This window comes from Hypanus sabinus, chromosome 31 (genome assembly GCF_030144855.1).
Source record: "Hypanus sabinus isolate sHypSab1 chromosome 31, sHypSab1.hap1, whole genome shotgun sequence".
NCBI classification, from domain to species: domain Eukaryota; kingdom Metazoa; phylum Chordata; class Chondrichthyes; order Myliobatiformes; family Dasyatidae; genus Hypanus; species Hypanus sabinus.
The window spans coordinates 32,061,579-32,075,358 of NC_082736.1; the positions used below are offsets into that span (position 1 = coordinate 32,061,579).

Sequence of the window (13,780 nt, forward strand, 5' to 3'; positions counted from 1 at the left end):
TAGGAGACATCCTCTCCACATCCACTCTATCTGTGTCCTCTGGTCCTAGACTCCCCCACTATAGGAAACAGCCTCTCCACATCAACTCTATCTGTGTCCTCTGGTCCTAGACTCCCCCACTATAGGGAACATCCTCTCCACATCCACTCTATCTGTGTCCTCTGGTCCTAGACTCCCCCACTATAGGAAACATCCTCTCCACATCCACTCTAACTGTGTCCTCTGGTCCTAGACTCCCCCAATACAGGAGACATCCTCTCCACATCCACTCTGTCTGTGTCCTCTGGTCCTAGACTCACCCAGTACAAGAAACATCCTCTCCACATCCACTCTTATCTGTGTCCTCTGGTCCTAGACTCCCCCACTATAGGAAACATCCTCTCCACATCCACTCTGTGTCCTCTGGTCCTAGACTCCCCCACTTTAGGGAACATCCTTTACACATCCACTCTATCTGTGTCCTCTGGTCCTAGACTGCCCCACTATAGGAAACATCCTCTCCACACCCACTCAATATTCAATAAATTTCACTGAGATCCTCTCTCATTCTTCTAAACCAGCGAGCACAAGAGACATCAAACGGCCCTCGCACCTTAATCCATTCTTTTCTGGAATAATTCTCCTGAATTTCCTCCGGAGCCTCTCCGACACCTGCAGCCCCCCGGGTAAACACAACTGCCCTGAGTGTATTGAGGCTATGGGTCCCGAGGGAACGGATTAAGGCACCGGAGCTGCAGCTTGACGAGGTTCGACTCGTTCGGGAGAATGAGGAGGTGACGGGCAGGAGCTACAGGGAGGTAGTCGCCACGAGGTTGCAGGAGAAGGGTAACTGGGTGCCTTTCAGGAGGAGGGGTAATTGACAGCCAGTGCCGAGTGTACCTGTGAGGTTTCCCTCAATGATAATTATACGACTTTAGATACTATCAAGGGGGAAGCCATGGTGACCGAGTCTCTGGCACTGTGGCCGGTGCTATGGCTCTGAAGAGCAGGTCGGGGGGGGGGGGGGGGGGGGGAGGGGAGAAACTTAAGTGTTGATAGGGGATTCTTCAGTCAGAAGAACAGAGACGAGGTTCTGTGGGTGCGATAGAGTGACCGGATGGTATGTTGCCTCCCTGGTGCCAGGATCAGGGATGTCTCGCATCGGGTCCATGGTATTTTGAAGGGTGCGCAGTCTGTACGTACTGACACCAGTGACAGAGGTAGACAAAGAGAGGAGGTCCTGAAGAGAGATTTAAGGGAGCTGGGTAGAAATCTGAGTGACAGGACGTCCAGGGTATTAGCCCCGGGTTCGCCGCCTGTGCCAAGCGCCAGTGAGGGCAAGGACAGGATGATTTGGCAGGTGGGTGTGGGCGTGGCTGAGGAGCTGGTGCGGGGGCGGGCGGGGGGGACTCAGATTTCTGGATCATTGGAATCTGTTCCGGAAGACTGGAGAATTGCAAATGTCATTATTATTCAGGAAGGGAGGGAGGCGGAAGAAAGGAAATCACAAGCCAGTTAGTCCGACCTCAGCGACTGGGAAGACGTTGGAATCGATTGCTGAGGATGTGGTCTTGGGATACTTGGGAGGCACGCGATAAAATGGGCTGCAGGCAGCACGGTTTCCTCAAGGGAAAATCTCACCTGATAGATCGGAATTCCTTGAGGGAATAGCAAGCAGGACAGGCAAAGGGGAACCGGTGGATGTTGTGTATTTGGATTTTCAGAAGGCCTTTGACAAGGTGCCACACAGGAGGCTGCCCAACAAGATACGAGCCCCATGGTATTACAGGAAAGATTCTAGCGTGGATAAAGCAGTGGCTGATTGGCCAAGAGTGGGAATAAAGGCTGCCTTTTCTGGTTGGCTGCTGGTGTTCCACAGGGGTCTGTGTTGGGCCGATTCTTTCTACATTAAATGTCAATGTTTTGGATGATGGAATTGATGGCCTTGTTGCAACGTTTACAGGCGGTATGAAGACAGGTGGGTGGGCTGGTAGCTTTGAGGAAACAGAGGGGTCACAGAAGGAATTAGATTGGGAGAATGGGCAAAGTAGTGGCAGGTGGAATACAGCGTCAGGGGAGTCTGGTCAGAGACCAGCAGAGGAAATGAAAGGATTGACTGTTTTCCAAACGGAGAGAAAATACAAAAAAAAACTGAGGCGCAGGAGGGAGTTGGGAAGTCCTTGTACCTCAAGGTAGCCACTACGGTCTTTGACAGGACTCGGCACTGTCTGCATCTGTGGCTGTGCTACCGCGCGATTAGGACTGCTATATGATGTTGTAGGTATTGTATTTTGCATCCTGGCCCTCAAGGAGAGTTGTTTTTTGGCTGCGTTACTGTATATATATATGGTTTAATGATAATTGAACTCCGATCTGTGTAGCTCACAGACTCAATAACCCATCCACCAACACTCTCATGCAAAGTTCAAAGTAAATTATTAAAGTACCTACATCTCACCATACACTACCCTGAGATTCAGGTTAAGTAGACGTCCACAGGAACATAAAGAAACAGGACAGAAATGTATTTATTTAATGAGATACAGCGCGGAATAGGCCTTTCCGTCTCTTTGCTCAGCAATCCCCCGTAACCCTAGCCTAATCGCGGGACAATTTACAATGACCAATTCACCTACCAGCCAGCAAGTCTTTGGCCTGTGGGAGGAAACCCACGGGGAGAACGTACAAACTCCTTACAGACAGTGGCGGGAATTGAACCCGGGTCGATGGTACTGTAAAGCGTCATGCTAGCCACTATGCTACCGTGCTTTTAAAAAAAAACACTATACAACCAGCATCCAAAAGGCAAATTTTGCAAGTAATTAATAAGGTGCATAAATTAAAACTGAGGACGCGAGTTGTCGAGTCCTTGAAAGTGAGTCCATAGGTTGCGGGATCAGTTCAGTGTTGGGGTGAGTGCAGTTATACCCCTCTGGTCCAAGGGCCTGATGGTTGAGGGGTAATAACTGCTCCTGAAGCTGCTGGTGTGGGACGCAAGGCCTCCGTACCTCCTTCCTGATGGCAGATACGTCACTGAATCCCGAAGGAAATTACAGTGTCACAGTGGCATTACAGGCCCACAGATATAAATATCAGGAGAGAAGGAGAAAGAATCAAAAATAAGTTACCACAAACAGTCTAGCAGGAGGGAGTCATCACTTCCCCGGCTGTAGGTGGACTCATTATAGAGCCTAACGGCCGAGGGTAAGAATGACTTCATATCCACTTTCGAGCAGCGCAGTTGTCTCAGTCTGTTACTGAAAGTGCTCCTCCGTTCAGCCAGGGTGGCATGGAGAGGGTGAGAAACTGTCCGGAATTGCCAGGATTTTCCGGAGGGTCCTTCGTTCCACAACAGCCTCTGGTGTGTCCGGTTTGACTCCTTTAACAGAGCTGGCCTTTCCAATCAGTTTATTGAACACTGTTAGCATCACCCGTGTTGACGCCATTGCCCCAGCACGCCACCGCACAGATTTGTACAGGGTCCTGGTGAGACCACCCTTGGAGTATTGTGTAGTTTTGGTCTCCAGGGTTAAGGAAGGACATCCTGGCTGTGGAGGAAGTGCAGCGTGGATTCACGAGGTTAATTCCTGGGATGTCCAGACTGTCGTACGCAGACAGGTTAGAGAGACTGGGCTTGTACACGCTGGAATTAAGGAGATTGAGAGGGGATCTGATTGAAACATATAAGATTATTAAGGGATTGGACGAGATAGAGGCAGGAAATAAGTTCCAGATGCTGGGAGAGTCCAGTACCAGAGGGCATGGATTGAGAATGATGGGTAGGTCATATAGGACAGAGTTAAGGAAAAACTTCTTCTCCCAGAGAGTTGTGGGGGTCTGGAATGCACTGCCTCAGAAGGCAGTGGAGGCCAATTCTCTGGATGCTTTCAAGAAGGAGCTAGATAGGTATCTTATGGATAGGGGAATCAAGGGATATGGGGACAAGGCAGGAACCGGGTATTGATAGTAGATGATCAGCCATGATCTCAGAATGGCGGTGCAGCCTCGAAGGGCCGAATGGTCTACCTCTGCACCTATTGTCTTAGATTGTACTGGCGACAACAAGCTGGTAGAACTTGTGAAGGAGCGGCCCGCGTACTCCACAGTCTCCCCAGGAAGTGGAGGCGACTCCGGCCCTCCTTGTACACAGCCTCCGTGTTGGGGCTCCGCTCAAGTCTGTCATCCAGGTGCCCCCCCCCGGGTACCAGTTGGTCCTCACCATCAATGGTGACAAAGTGGCCTGCCTGTTTGGTAGGAGTGTTTGATGATTGATTGGATCTGCAGTGTATCTGATTCTCATTTTGAAGTACATTTATTTTTTGATAAAGTACATTATCAACATTACTCACCTTGTGATTCGTCAGCCACAAAACAAAATCTTGATCAAGGGTCTCGGCCCAAAACGTCGACTGTTTACTCTTTTCCAGCCTGGCCTGCTGAGTTCCTCCAGTATTTTGTGCGTGTTGCTCTGGATTTCCAGCGTCTGCAGATTTTCTCGTTTGCAATGAGACATCTGTCACTTTATCCCCTCAAAAAGCACAGCGCTACGTTGGGTCCAAGTGTTGGAGGAATTTACCCACTCTAGTAACGACTGTGGGATCTTCCCCCTGACATCTCAGGCACTGCACGCTCCCTGCAACTACAACACTACATTCTGCATCGGTCTCCCTTCGATGTACTTGTGTATGGGATGATGTGGATGAGAACTTTTCATCATATCTTGGTACGTGAGACGTTAATGAACCAGTTACCAGTTCCTGGTCAATGTCCAGTTTGAGGGAAGCCCTTTGCTGCGCCTTCCTCGCGTGTCTCTCACTTGCCTACGGCACATTCCACCTCCCTCACCCACATCGCCGACGCTCAATGCGCATCTAACCCGGCTACACTGGCGGCCCTCCCGCCCACGTTGCTCTTCCGCTGCCACTGCCGTCTCTGCCTTAACGCTGGGCTCTCCTGCACACACGCCTCTCTCAAACAAAACCACCACCCTCCCTCAGCATGTACCTACCCCACCTACAACGGCATCTCTCCTGTACACGTCTGTCCCTCACCTAGACTGGCATCCATCTTGAATATGTTCCTCCCTCACCCACATTGCCAGACCTCAGCATGTATCCAACATCCCAACCCCACAATCTCCCTCACCCACTCCAGCCTCACAACTCCACGTTCTCCCTTGCCTACACCGCCACCCCTCCTTTGCATGTCCCTCCCTCATCCACACCTCCGACCCTCCCTCGGCACGAGAACAGAAATCAGGTCACCACAGGCTCCATGACGCGGGCAGGGCCGAATCCTGTGCCAACGCTCTCCCCGGGGGCTCGAGGACAGAAGACAGCAGACGCTGGATTGTTAGAAAAAGAACGGTCACAACTTTAATACAAGTAAAACAAGGGAATGGGGGAGGGAACGGCGAAGGGGTGAACGAACGTGGCAGCTCGGGCCCCCGACTAGAACTTGAACTCTTTGTACTTCTTCGTCCCACGACTGCTGTCAGCGGGCTGGGCTTTCCTCTTCTTTTGCTGTGGGACAGACAGGCACAGGTTAGAAGATTTGCCTCAGACGCAGGACTACGAAAGGATGTGCTGGTATCAGAGAGGGGTCCTGCGGACGTTTGCCAGAATGATCCCAGGTTAACGTAGGAGGAGAGTTTGAGGGCTCTGGGTCTGAACTCGCTGGGGGCGGGGGGCAGATTTAATCAAAACCTATCGGATATTGAAAGGGGGGGACGAGGAAAGCATGCTCCTGTCAGTGGGGGAGTCTAGGACCAGAGGGCAGTCACAGAATCGAAGGAACAGAGATGAGGAGGATTTCTTCAGCCAGAGGATGGTGAATCTGCGGAATTTATTGCCACAGAGGAAGTGATTTGAAGCGGAGGTTGATAGGTTGAAAGGCAAAGGTTATGGAGACCAGGCGTTGAGAGGGTAAGTAAATCAGCCATGATGGAATGGACTCGGGTGAACGGCTCAATTCTGTTCCCGTGTTACAGCTGTACAGCGTGCGGTTTCGGTCACCCTGTCATCGGAGAGATGCACTAGGCAGCAGAGCCTTATTTCACCATGGAAGCACGACACGTCAGCGTTTGACACTGGGCCACAACGGGAGGTCAGGGGACGCGCGGGAGAGACGGCAGTGTCCGCTGGGGCAGAGCTCGGAGTGCACGGCGGCAGAGAAGTCGCGTGGAGGTGGCGGGGAATCCCAGAGGGAGGGAGGGCACCACTCCCGGTAGGTGCTTTGTAATCGAAAGGGTATTTTTGGCTCTAATTGTGCTCTTTCTTGTAAAATGTTGTGTGTAATTCAAGCCTTTCTGGTGAAAGCTGCTTACCTGATGCTCCGTGCCTGTGATGCTGCAGTAAGCTTTCCGCAGTGCCACTTCAACCCTGTCCTCCTACCCACTCCCCTTACTAATCAAGAACCTATCATCCTCTGCCTTAAATGACAGTCGTCTACGGCAAAGCATCCCGCAGACTCACCACCACCTGGCTAAAGAAATTCCTCCTCATCTTCATTCTAAATGGACGTCCCTGTGTTCTGAGGCTGCGCCCTCTGGATCTAGACAATAGGAAACATTCTCTCCATGTCCATCCGGTCTAGGTTTCAATGAGATCCCTCTCTCGTCCTTCTAAACTATCAAGTACAGGCCCAGAGACTTTTACCGTCATCGAGAATGTTGTCCCTCACTGGGTCAGGGTTCCCCAACCCTCTTTATGCCATGGACCAATACCATTAAGCAAGGGCTCCGTGGACCCCAGTTGGGGAACCTCTTCCCTGGGACACGAGAAAATACAAGGTATCTGAATTAGGCTGGAGTACGTTGTGATTTTTTTTTTAATTGAAAAAGGTAGGTAGGTTAACTAATTATCCTTCTGTTCTTGCTGCTCAACCCAGAGCAATGCTCCGCCTTGCTAAAACATTCCACCCTCTCCCGGCAGCATTTGACATTCTTCTTTGGCGCCTAACTTCTCTACCTTGTTATTGACTTGGCCTCTGGGCCACAGAATTCCACATGTTTACCCATCCCTGACAGACTTCTACAGATGTGTAGTGGAGAGTGTACTGACTGGCAGCATCACGGCCTGGTAGTTGGTAGGGGGTTGACTTTTTTTATATATAAAAAATTTCTTTTATGATGTATGACCTATCTTTAAATTTTTGATTATGGAGTGGTATACCTTTATGTGATATGCTATAACATACTGATCAATTTTATTATAATATGAATGTACACAAGTTATGTTGAGATGTATCTATGTGTTGCACTCTGTAAATCTTGTTTTTTCTTCTGAATAAAAATACTGTAAAAGAAAAACAAAAAAACCCACCAATGCCTTTCAATGGAAAATCCTACAAAAAGGCAGTGGATTCGGCCTAGTACATCATGGGTAAAGCCCTCCCAATTGTTGAGCACCTCTACATGAAACGCTGTCGTAGGAAAGCAGCATCCATCATCAGGGATCCCCACCACCCGGGTCGTGCTCTCTTCTGGCTGCTGCCATCAGGAAGGAGGTACAGGAGCCTCAGGACCCGCACCACCAGGTTCAGGAACAGTTACTACCCCTCACCCATCAGGAAGTTGGTACGGGAGCCTCAGGACCCGCACCACCAGGTTCAGGAACAGTTACTACCCCTCAACCATCAGGAAGTTGGTACAGGAGCCTCAGGACCCGCACCACCAGGTTCAGGAACAGTTACTACCCCTCAACCATCAGGAAGTTGGTACAGGAGCCTCAGGACCCGCACCACCAGGTTCAGGAACAGTTACTACCCCTCCTTCATCAGGAAGGAGGTACAGGAGCCTCCGGACTCGCACCACCAGGTTCAGGAACAGTTAACACCCCTCAGCCATCGGGTAGAAGGTACAGGAGCCTCAGGACTCGCACCACCAGGTTCAGGAACAGTTAACACCCCTCAGCCATCAGGAAGGAGGTACAGGAGCCTCAGGACTCGCACCACCAGGGTTCAGGAACAGTTACTACCCCTCAACCATCAGGAAGTTGGTACAGGAGCCTCAGGACTCGCACCACCGGGTTCAGGGACAGTTACTACCCCTCAACCATCAGGAAGGAGGTGCAGGAGCCTCGGGACTCGCACCACCAGGGTTCAGGAACAGTTACTACCCCTCAACCATCAGGAAGGAGGTGCAGGAGCCTCAGGACTCGCACCACCAGGGTTCAGGAACAGTTACTACCCCTCAACTATCAGGCTCTTGAGCAAAAGGGGATAACCACACTCACTTGCCCATCCATTGAGATGTTCCCACAACCAGTGATCTCACTTTAAGGACTCTTTACCTCACGTTCTCGTTATTTATTGCTATTTATTTATATTTGCATTTGCACAGTTTGTTGTCTTCTGCACTCTGGTTGACCTTTCTTTGATCCTGTTTACAGTTACTATTCTATAGATTTGCTGAGTATACCCGCAGGGACATTAATCTTAGGACTGTATGTGGTGACACACATGAGGAAAAACTTCACACAGAGAGTGGTGAAACTGTGGAATTCTCTGCCACAGGAAGCAGTTGAGGCCGGTTCATTGGCTATATTTAAGAGGAAGTTAGATATGGCCCTTGTGGTTAAAGGGATCGGGGGTATGGAGAGAAATCAGGTACAGGGTTCTGAGTTGGATGATCAGCCATGATCATACTGAATGGTGGTACAGGCTCGAAGGGCCGAATGGCCTACTCCTGCACCTATTTTCTATGTTTCTACTCTGATAATAAAATTTACTTTGAACTTATTTTTTTCCCCTTGTGCATTTAGAACTAAGATAACCCCTCAAAGTCACACTGAAGTCATTGTCACGTGCACCAGTCTGTGTGAACAGGTGCAATGAAAATCTTGCTTGCAGAAGCGTCACAGGCTCAGAGATTCAGATAAGCGGCGTTCACAAGAAAACCAAATTAAACATAAAATGGTACACTTCTTTATTAAACAAGAGAGAACACAGTTAGAACAAAAGAGAACTGCCCTTCTCAATGTCACTATTACTGAGCTAGTGATGAGGGTTGTGCCGGCTGGTTAGAGAACCGAACGGTTGAAGGGAAGTAGACGCTCCTGAGCCTGGTGGTGTGGGACTTCAGGCTCCTGCCCGATGCCTCCCAAGAAAGAAAAAACGCACTGAAATGCCTTCCTTGTGATTACATCCATGTGCTGGGCCCAAGACAGATGAGTCTTACAGCGCAGAGAGGCCCTTTGGCCCATCAAGGTTGTGCCAAACCTCTGCCTAGTCCCATCATCCACACCTTGTCTGTAGCCTACACACACCCGCCCATCCATATACTTACCCAAACTCCTCTTAATCGTCGCAATCGACCCTGCATCCACCTCTTCCACTGGCAGCTCGATCCACACTCCGAGTGAAGATTTCCTCTTAAGTATTTCACCTTTTACTGAAAAGCTCAGTGGAAACAGCACCCCTCATAATTCTGTATACCTCAATCAAACCTTCCCTCATTCTCCTGCGCTCCAGGGAATAAAGTCCTAACCTATTCAACCTTTCCCTATAAACTCAGGTCCTCAAGTCCCAGTAACATCCTTGTAAATTTTCTCTGCGCTCTTTCAACCTTATTTACATCTTTCCTGTAGGTCGGTGACCAAAACTGCGCACGATACTCCAAATTAGGCCTTGCCAATGTCTTATACAACGTCAACACAACATCCCCTCTCCTGTACTCAGTACTTTGATTTGCGAAGGCCAACGTGCCAAAAGCTTTCTTTGTGACCCTATCTACCTATGACGCCACTTTCAACGAATTACAGACCTGCGTTGCCAGATCCCTCTGTTCCTCCACACTCCTCAGTGCCCTCATGGTCCTACCGAAGTGCGAACCCTCGCACTTGACTGCATTAAATTCCATCTGCCATTTTCCAGCCTGTTTTCCCAGCTAGTCCAGCTCCCGCTACTAACTTCGATAGCCTTCCCTGCTGTCCACTATGCCCTCGAACTTGCATCTGCAAGTTTGCCGATCCAGCCTACCACATTATCGCCCGGATCGTCGAAACAGATGACAAACCACAATGGACCCAGCACCAACCTCCACGGCTCTCCACTAGTCACAGGCCTCCAGTCAGAGGGGCAACCCTCTACTACCGCTCGCTTGGCTTCTCCCACAAAGCCAATTAACTACCTCATTCTGAATGCCAGGAGAGTGAACACTCTCCCACATGGGACTTTGTCAAAGTCCTCGCTAGAGTCACTGTAGACACCGTCTACTGCCTTGTCTTCATCAACTTTCTTGGTAGCCTTCTCAAAAAAACTAAGACAGGGCAAGTTTAACCAACGATGCATGAAGCCACGAACAAACTTTGGGATGTGCAAGTATTCTCAGTGGCCACTTTATTAGGTACACTCACTCGTTAATGCAAAATCACATGGCAGCAACTCAGTGCATAAAAGCATGCAGACACGGTCAAGAGGTTCAGTTGTTCAGACCGAACACCAGAATGGGGAAGAATTGTGATCTGAGTGACTACGATTGTGGAATGATTGTTGGTGCCAGATGGGGTGGTTTGAGTATCTCAAAAGCCGTTGATCTCCTGGGATTTCCATGCACAGCAGTCTCTAGAGCTTACAGAGAACGGTGCGGGAAACAAAAAGGCCAGCGAGTGGCAGTTCTGTGGGCAAAGAGAGAGGTCGGAGGAGAACGGCCAGACTGGTTCGAGCGGGCAGGAAGGTGACAGTAACTCAGATAACCACCCGTTACAACAGTGGGGTGCAGAAGAGCATCTCTGAACGCACAACACGTCGAACCGTGAAGTGAACGGGATACAGCAGCCGAAGACCACGGACATTAGATACCCCCTAATAAAGTAAAAGGGAGGGTGGCGGGCCTACCTTCTGCTTGGCTGCGTGCTCGGCCACCATGTCACTGAAGTCCTCCTTCTCGACCTGTGCCTGCTGCTCCCTGACCCGCTCCTCGTACTTCTGGGTCATGGCCATGGGGTCGAGCTCCAACTCCTCTGGAGCCAGGGCGACCTCGATGCCCTGGGTCTCCGGGGCGGGTCCTTTCCGACTCATCACCTGGAGAGGGGGAACAGGTACATAGTGAGCGGCTGGGACGGGCGAGTGTGTCACGTGGGAGGGCGGAGGGGAAGATTACAGTGTGGAGAAACAGTGGGATTCTGGGACTGGCCACGTCCACCCTCAAAGTTGCCAAGCAAGTTGATAGCGTGGTTAAGAAGGCGTACGATGGGTTGGCCATCTTTATTGGTGGGATTGAGTTCAAACGCAGCTCTATAAAACCCTGGTTTGACCACACACCTTCAGTTCTGGTCACATCATTATAGAACAGACGTGGAAGCTTTGGAGAGTGTGCAAAGGAGATTCTTCCGCCAGAGAGTGGTGAATCTGTGGAATTTGTTGCCACAGGCAGCTGAGGAGGCCGAGTCTTTATGCATATTTAAGGCAGAGGTTGATAGGATTCTTGATTGGTCAGGGTATGAAGGGATATGGGGAGAAGGCAGGAGACCGGGGCTGAGAGAGAAAAATCGGATCAGCTGTGATGAAATGGCGGAGCACTCGATGGGCCAAACGGCCTAATTCTTATCCTATAGCCTATGGCCTAACTTACCAGGCCCGGATTAGAGGGTGCAACTTAAGAGGAAAGGTTGAGCGAGCTGGGGCTTTTCTCTTTGGAGCGAAGGAGGATAGCGGTGCGTAAGATGATGAGAGGCAGAGGGACTTTCCCCAGGGTGGATATAGCTCATGTTATGCCCTGGATAAGATTTTTACTGCTATGCTGTAGGTATTTCATTTGGGCAGTTCTGCTCTGCTTTCAGCCCGTTCGGGTTTGAGCTAGAGATTAGGGGCTATGCTGAGCAAACTTAGGCACGTCACGTCAGCCAATCAGGATGGTGGAATTGGGAGACGGTTCTAGGGAACTCTGGGCACAGACACTGGTGTGGGGAGGGGGTGCCGGAGCTGGGAGAAGACAGGAGGGAAGATAAGGAGGATGGCGTCCCTGTTGTACAAGGTGCTTTGTACAGACAAATGGCTTCGAAGAGGAAGGAGCAATACTCCCGCGGGAAAGCTCCTTCGTTCGTTAGATTCTGAGCGACATTCAGAAGGTGGTGAGTGCTTTCACGCAGGCTGAGGGTTCAGCACGCGAGTATAACGGGCCCTTTTTGCTCTTTTTCTTTAACGACTCTCCGGTTAAGTTAACGCTCATAAATATACGGTCTTTATAATTGTATGCAGTGTGTGATCTGTCATTTGTTACCGACAGGCGACTGCGGTGGGGGTGTTTGGGTGGGTGAGACATCCCGACCTCTCCGGTTTGGTGGGGGCCCTGAGGAGGGTGAGCTCCTCGCCACAGAGTCCAGTGGCCGTTAGCGAGGCATCAACGAGTTGTGTTTCCGGAGACGCCCAGTTAAAAAAGGGGTTCTCTTGTACAATTTTAAGGTAGTTGCAGTAAAGTGTAGGGGAGATGCCAGTCACACCAGCGGTGGGTGTGTGAGGCACACCGCCAGAGGTGGTGGTAGAGGACTTTAAGTGAGGTAGGCACGTGGATGATAGAAAAATGGAGGGCTACGTTCAGAGGATCATAGGTGGGTTAGACTGACCTCAGAGTAGATAAAAAGATCAGCACAGGATCATGGGCTAAAGGGCCCGTACTGTTCTACATTCTGTATTCTAAACGAGCGCGAGAGAAAGCTGCTCCATAAAGCGTGGCCACACGCGGCATCTCAAAGGACACGGCTGATGCTTGCCCTGTGTGTGACCTACTAAAGAGAACAAAAATAGCGTGCGTGCGGCCGAGCCTGAACAAAAGGTGCAGCAAGCGCACGCTGGCCTCAAATGAAGCGCACACAGGGCAAGATTAAACAACGCTTGGGAGGCGAGATCAGAGACGTCTTAATGGCAAAAGTCATTGAAGGGGGCGGGGGGCGCAGAAAAGGCATACAGCAGGTAAAAGCAACTACAACACAGCAAATCACTTGCAGAATAGAGATCATAGTGTTTTTAAGACGGAGAAATAAAAGTTATATAAACAAGCTTCCATGAGATATCCCTGGCAGATAAGATTGAGAACCCCAAATAATCATATTGGGAACACGAGAAGAGGGGATGAGGGAACAATTAGAATCAGGTTTAACATCAACGACATATGTTGTAAAATTTATTGTTTTGCAGTATTTGAAATACATTTAAAAAAAATCACAATAAGAAATATTGTTTTAAAAAATAAGCGCAAAAAAAGAGCAAAATAGTGAGGTAGTGTTCACAGAACAAACCAGAGCTTCTCTCTGGAGTGAAGGAGGAGGAGAGGTGTACAAGAGCACAGGAGACACACAATTGTACAGAAGTACGGCACAGAAACAGGCCATTCAGCCCATCTACTCTGTGCTGAGCCATTCCATTTAAACTGCCCGCTCCCATCGACTTGTGGAACAACAGCCCTCCACACCCCTCCCATCCACGTATCTATCCGAACTTCGCTTTAGCGTTGAAATCGAGCTCGCATGCACCACTTGTGCTGGCAGCTCGTTCCACACTCTCACCACCCTCTGAGTGAAGAAGTTTCCCCTCGTGTTCCCCTTAAACTTTTCACCTTTCACCCTTAGCCCTTTCCAACCTCAGTGGAAAATGCCTGTTTGCAGTACCCTATCCATACCCCTCATAGTGTACACCTCTATCAAATCTCCCCTCAATCTTCTATGGTACGAGGAATGAAATTCCAACTTATTCAATCTTTTCTTATAACTCAGGTCCTGGCAAAATCTGTGCTCTTTCAACCTTATTTCCATTGTGAATGGATACACACTTTTTTTCCAAGGGGAAAATATTGGTGGGGGTGTTG

General features: G+C 49.9%; 1 protein-coding gene across 1 annotated transcript in view; it reads right to left on the reverse strand.

Annotated features, from left to right (window-relative positions):
- Positions 1-5,328: 5,328 nt before the first annotated feature.
- sf3b2 (splicing factor 3b, subunit 2) overlaps positions 5,329-13,780 on the reverse strand; it is an 80,374-nt gene continuing 71,922 nt past the window's right edge. Inside the window, exons 20-21 of the mRNA XM_059955337.1 lie at positions 10,816-11,001; positions 5,329-5,501 (exon numbers count right to left, since the gene is read on the reverse strand). Of these exons, the coding sequence (XP_059811320.1) occupies positions 5,430-5,501; positions 10,816-11,001 (258 nt within the window). The 3' untranslated portion in view covers positions 5,329-5,429. The remainder of the gene's footprint in view (positions 5,502-10,815; positions 11,002-13,780) is intronic.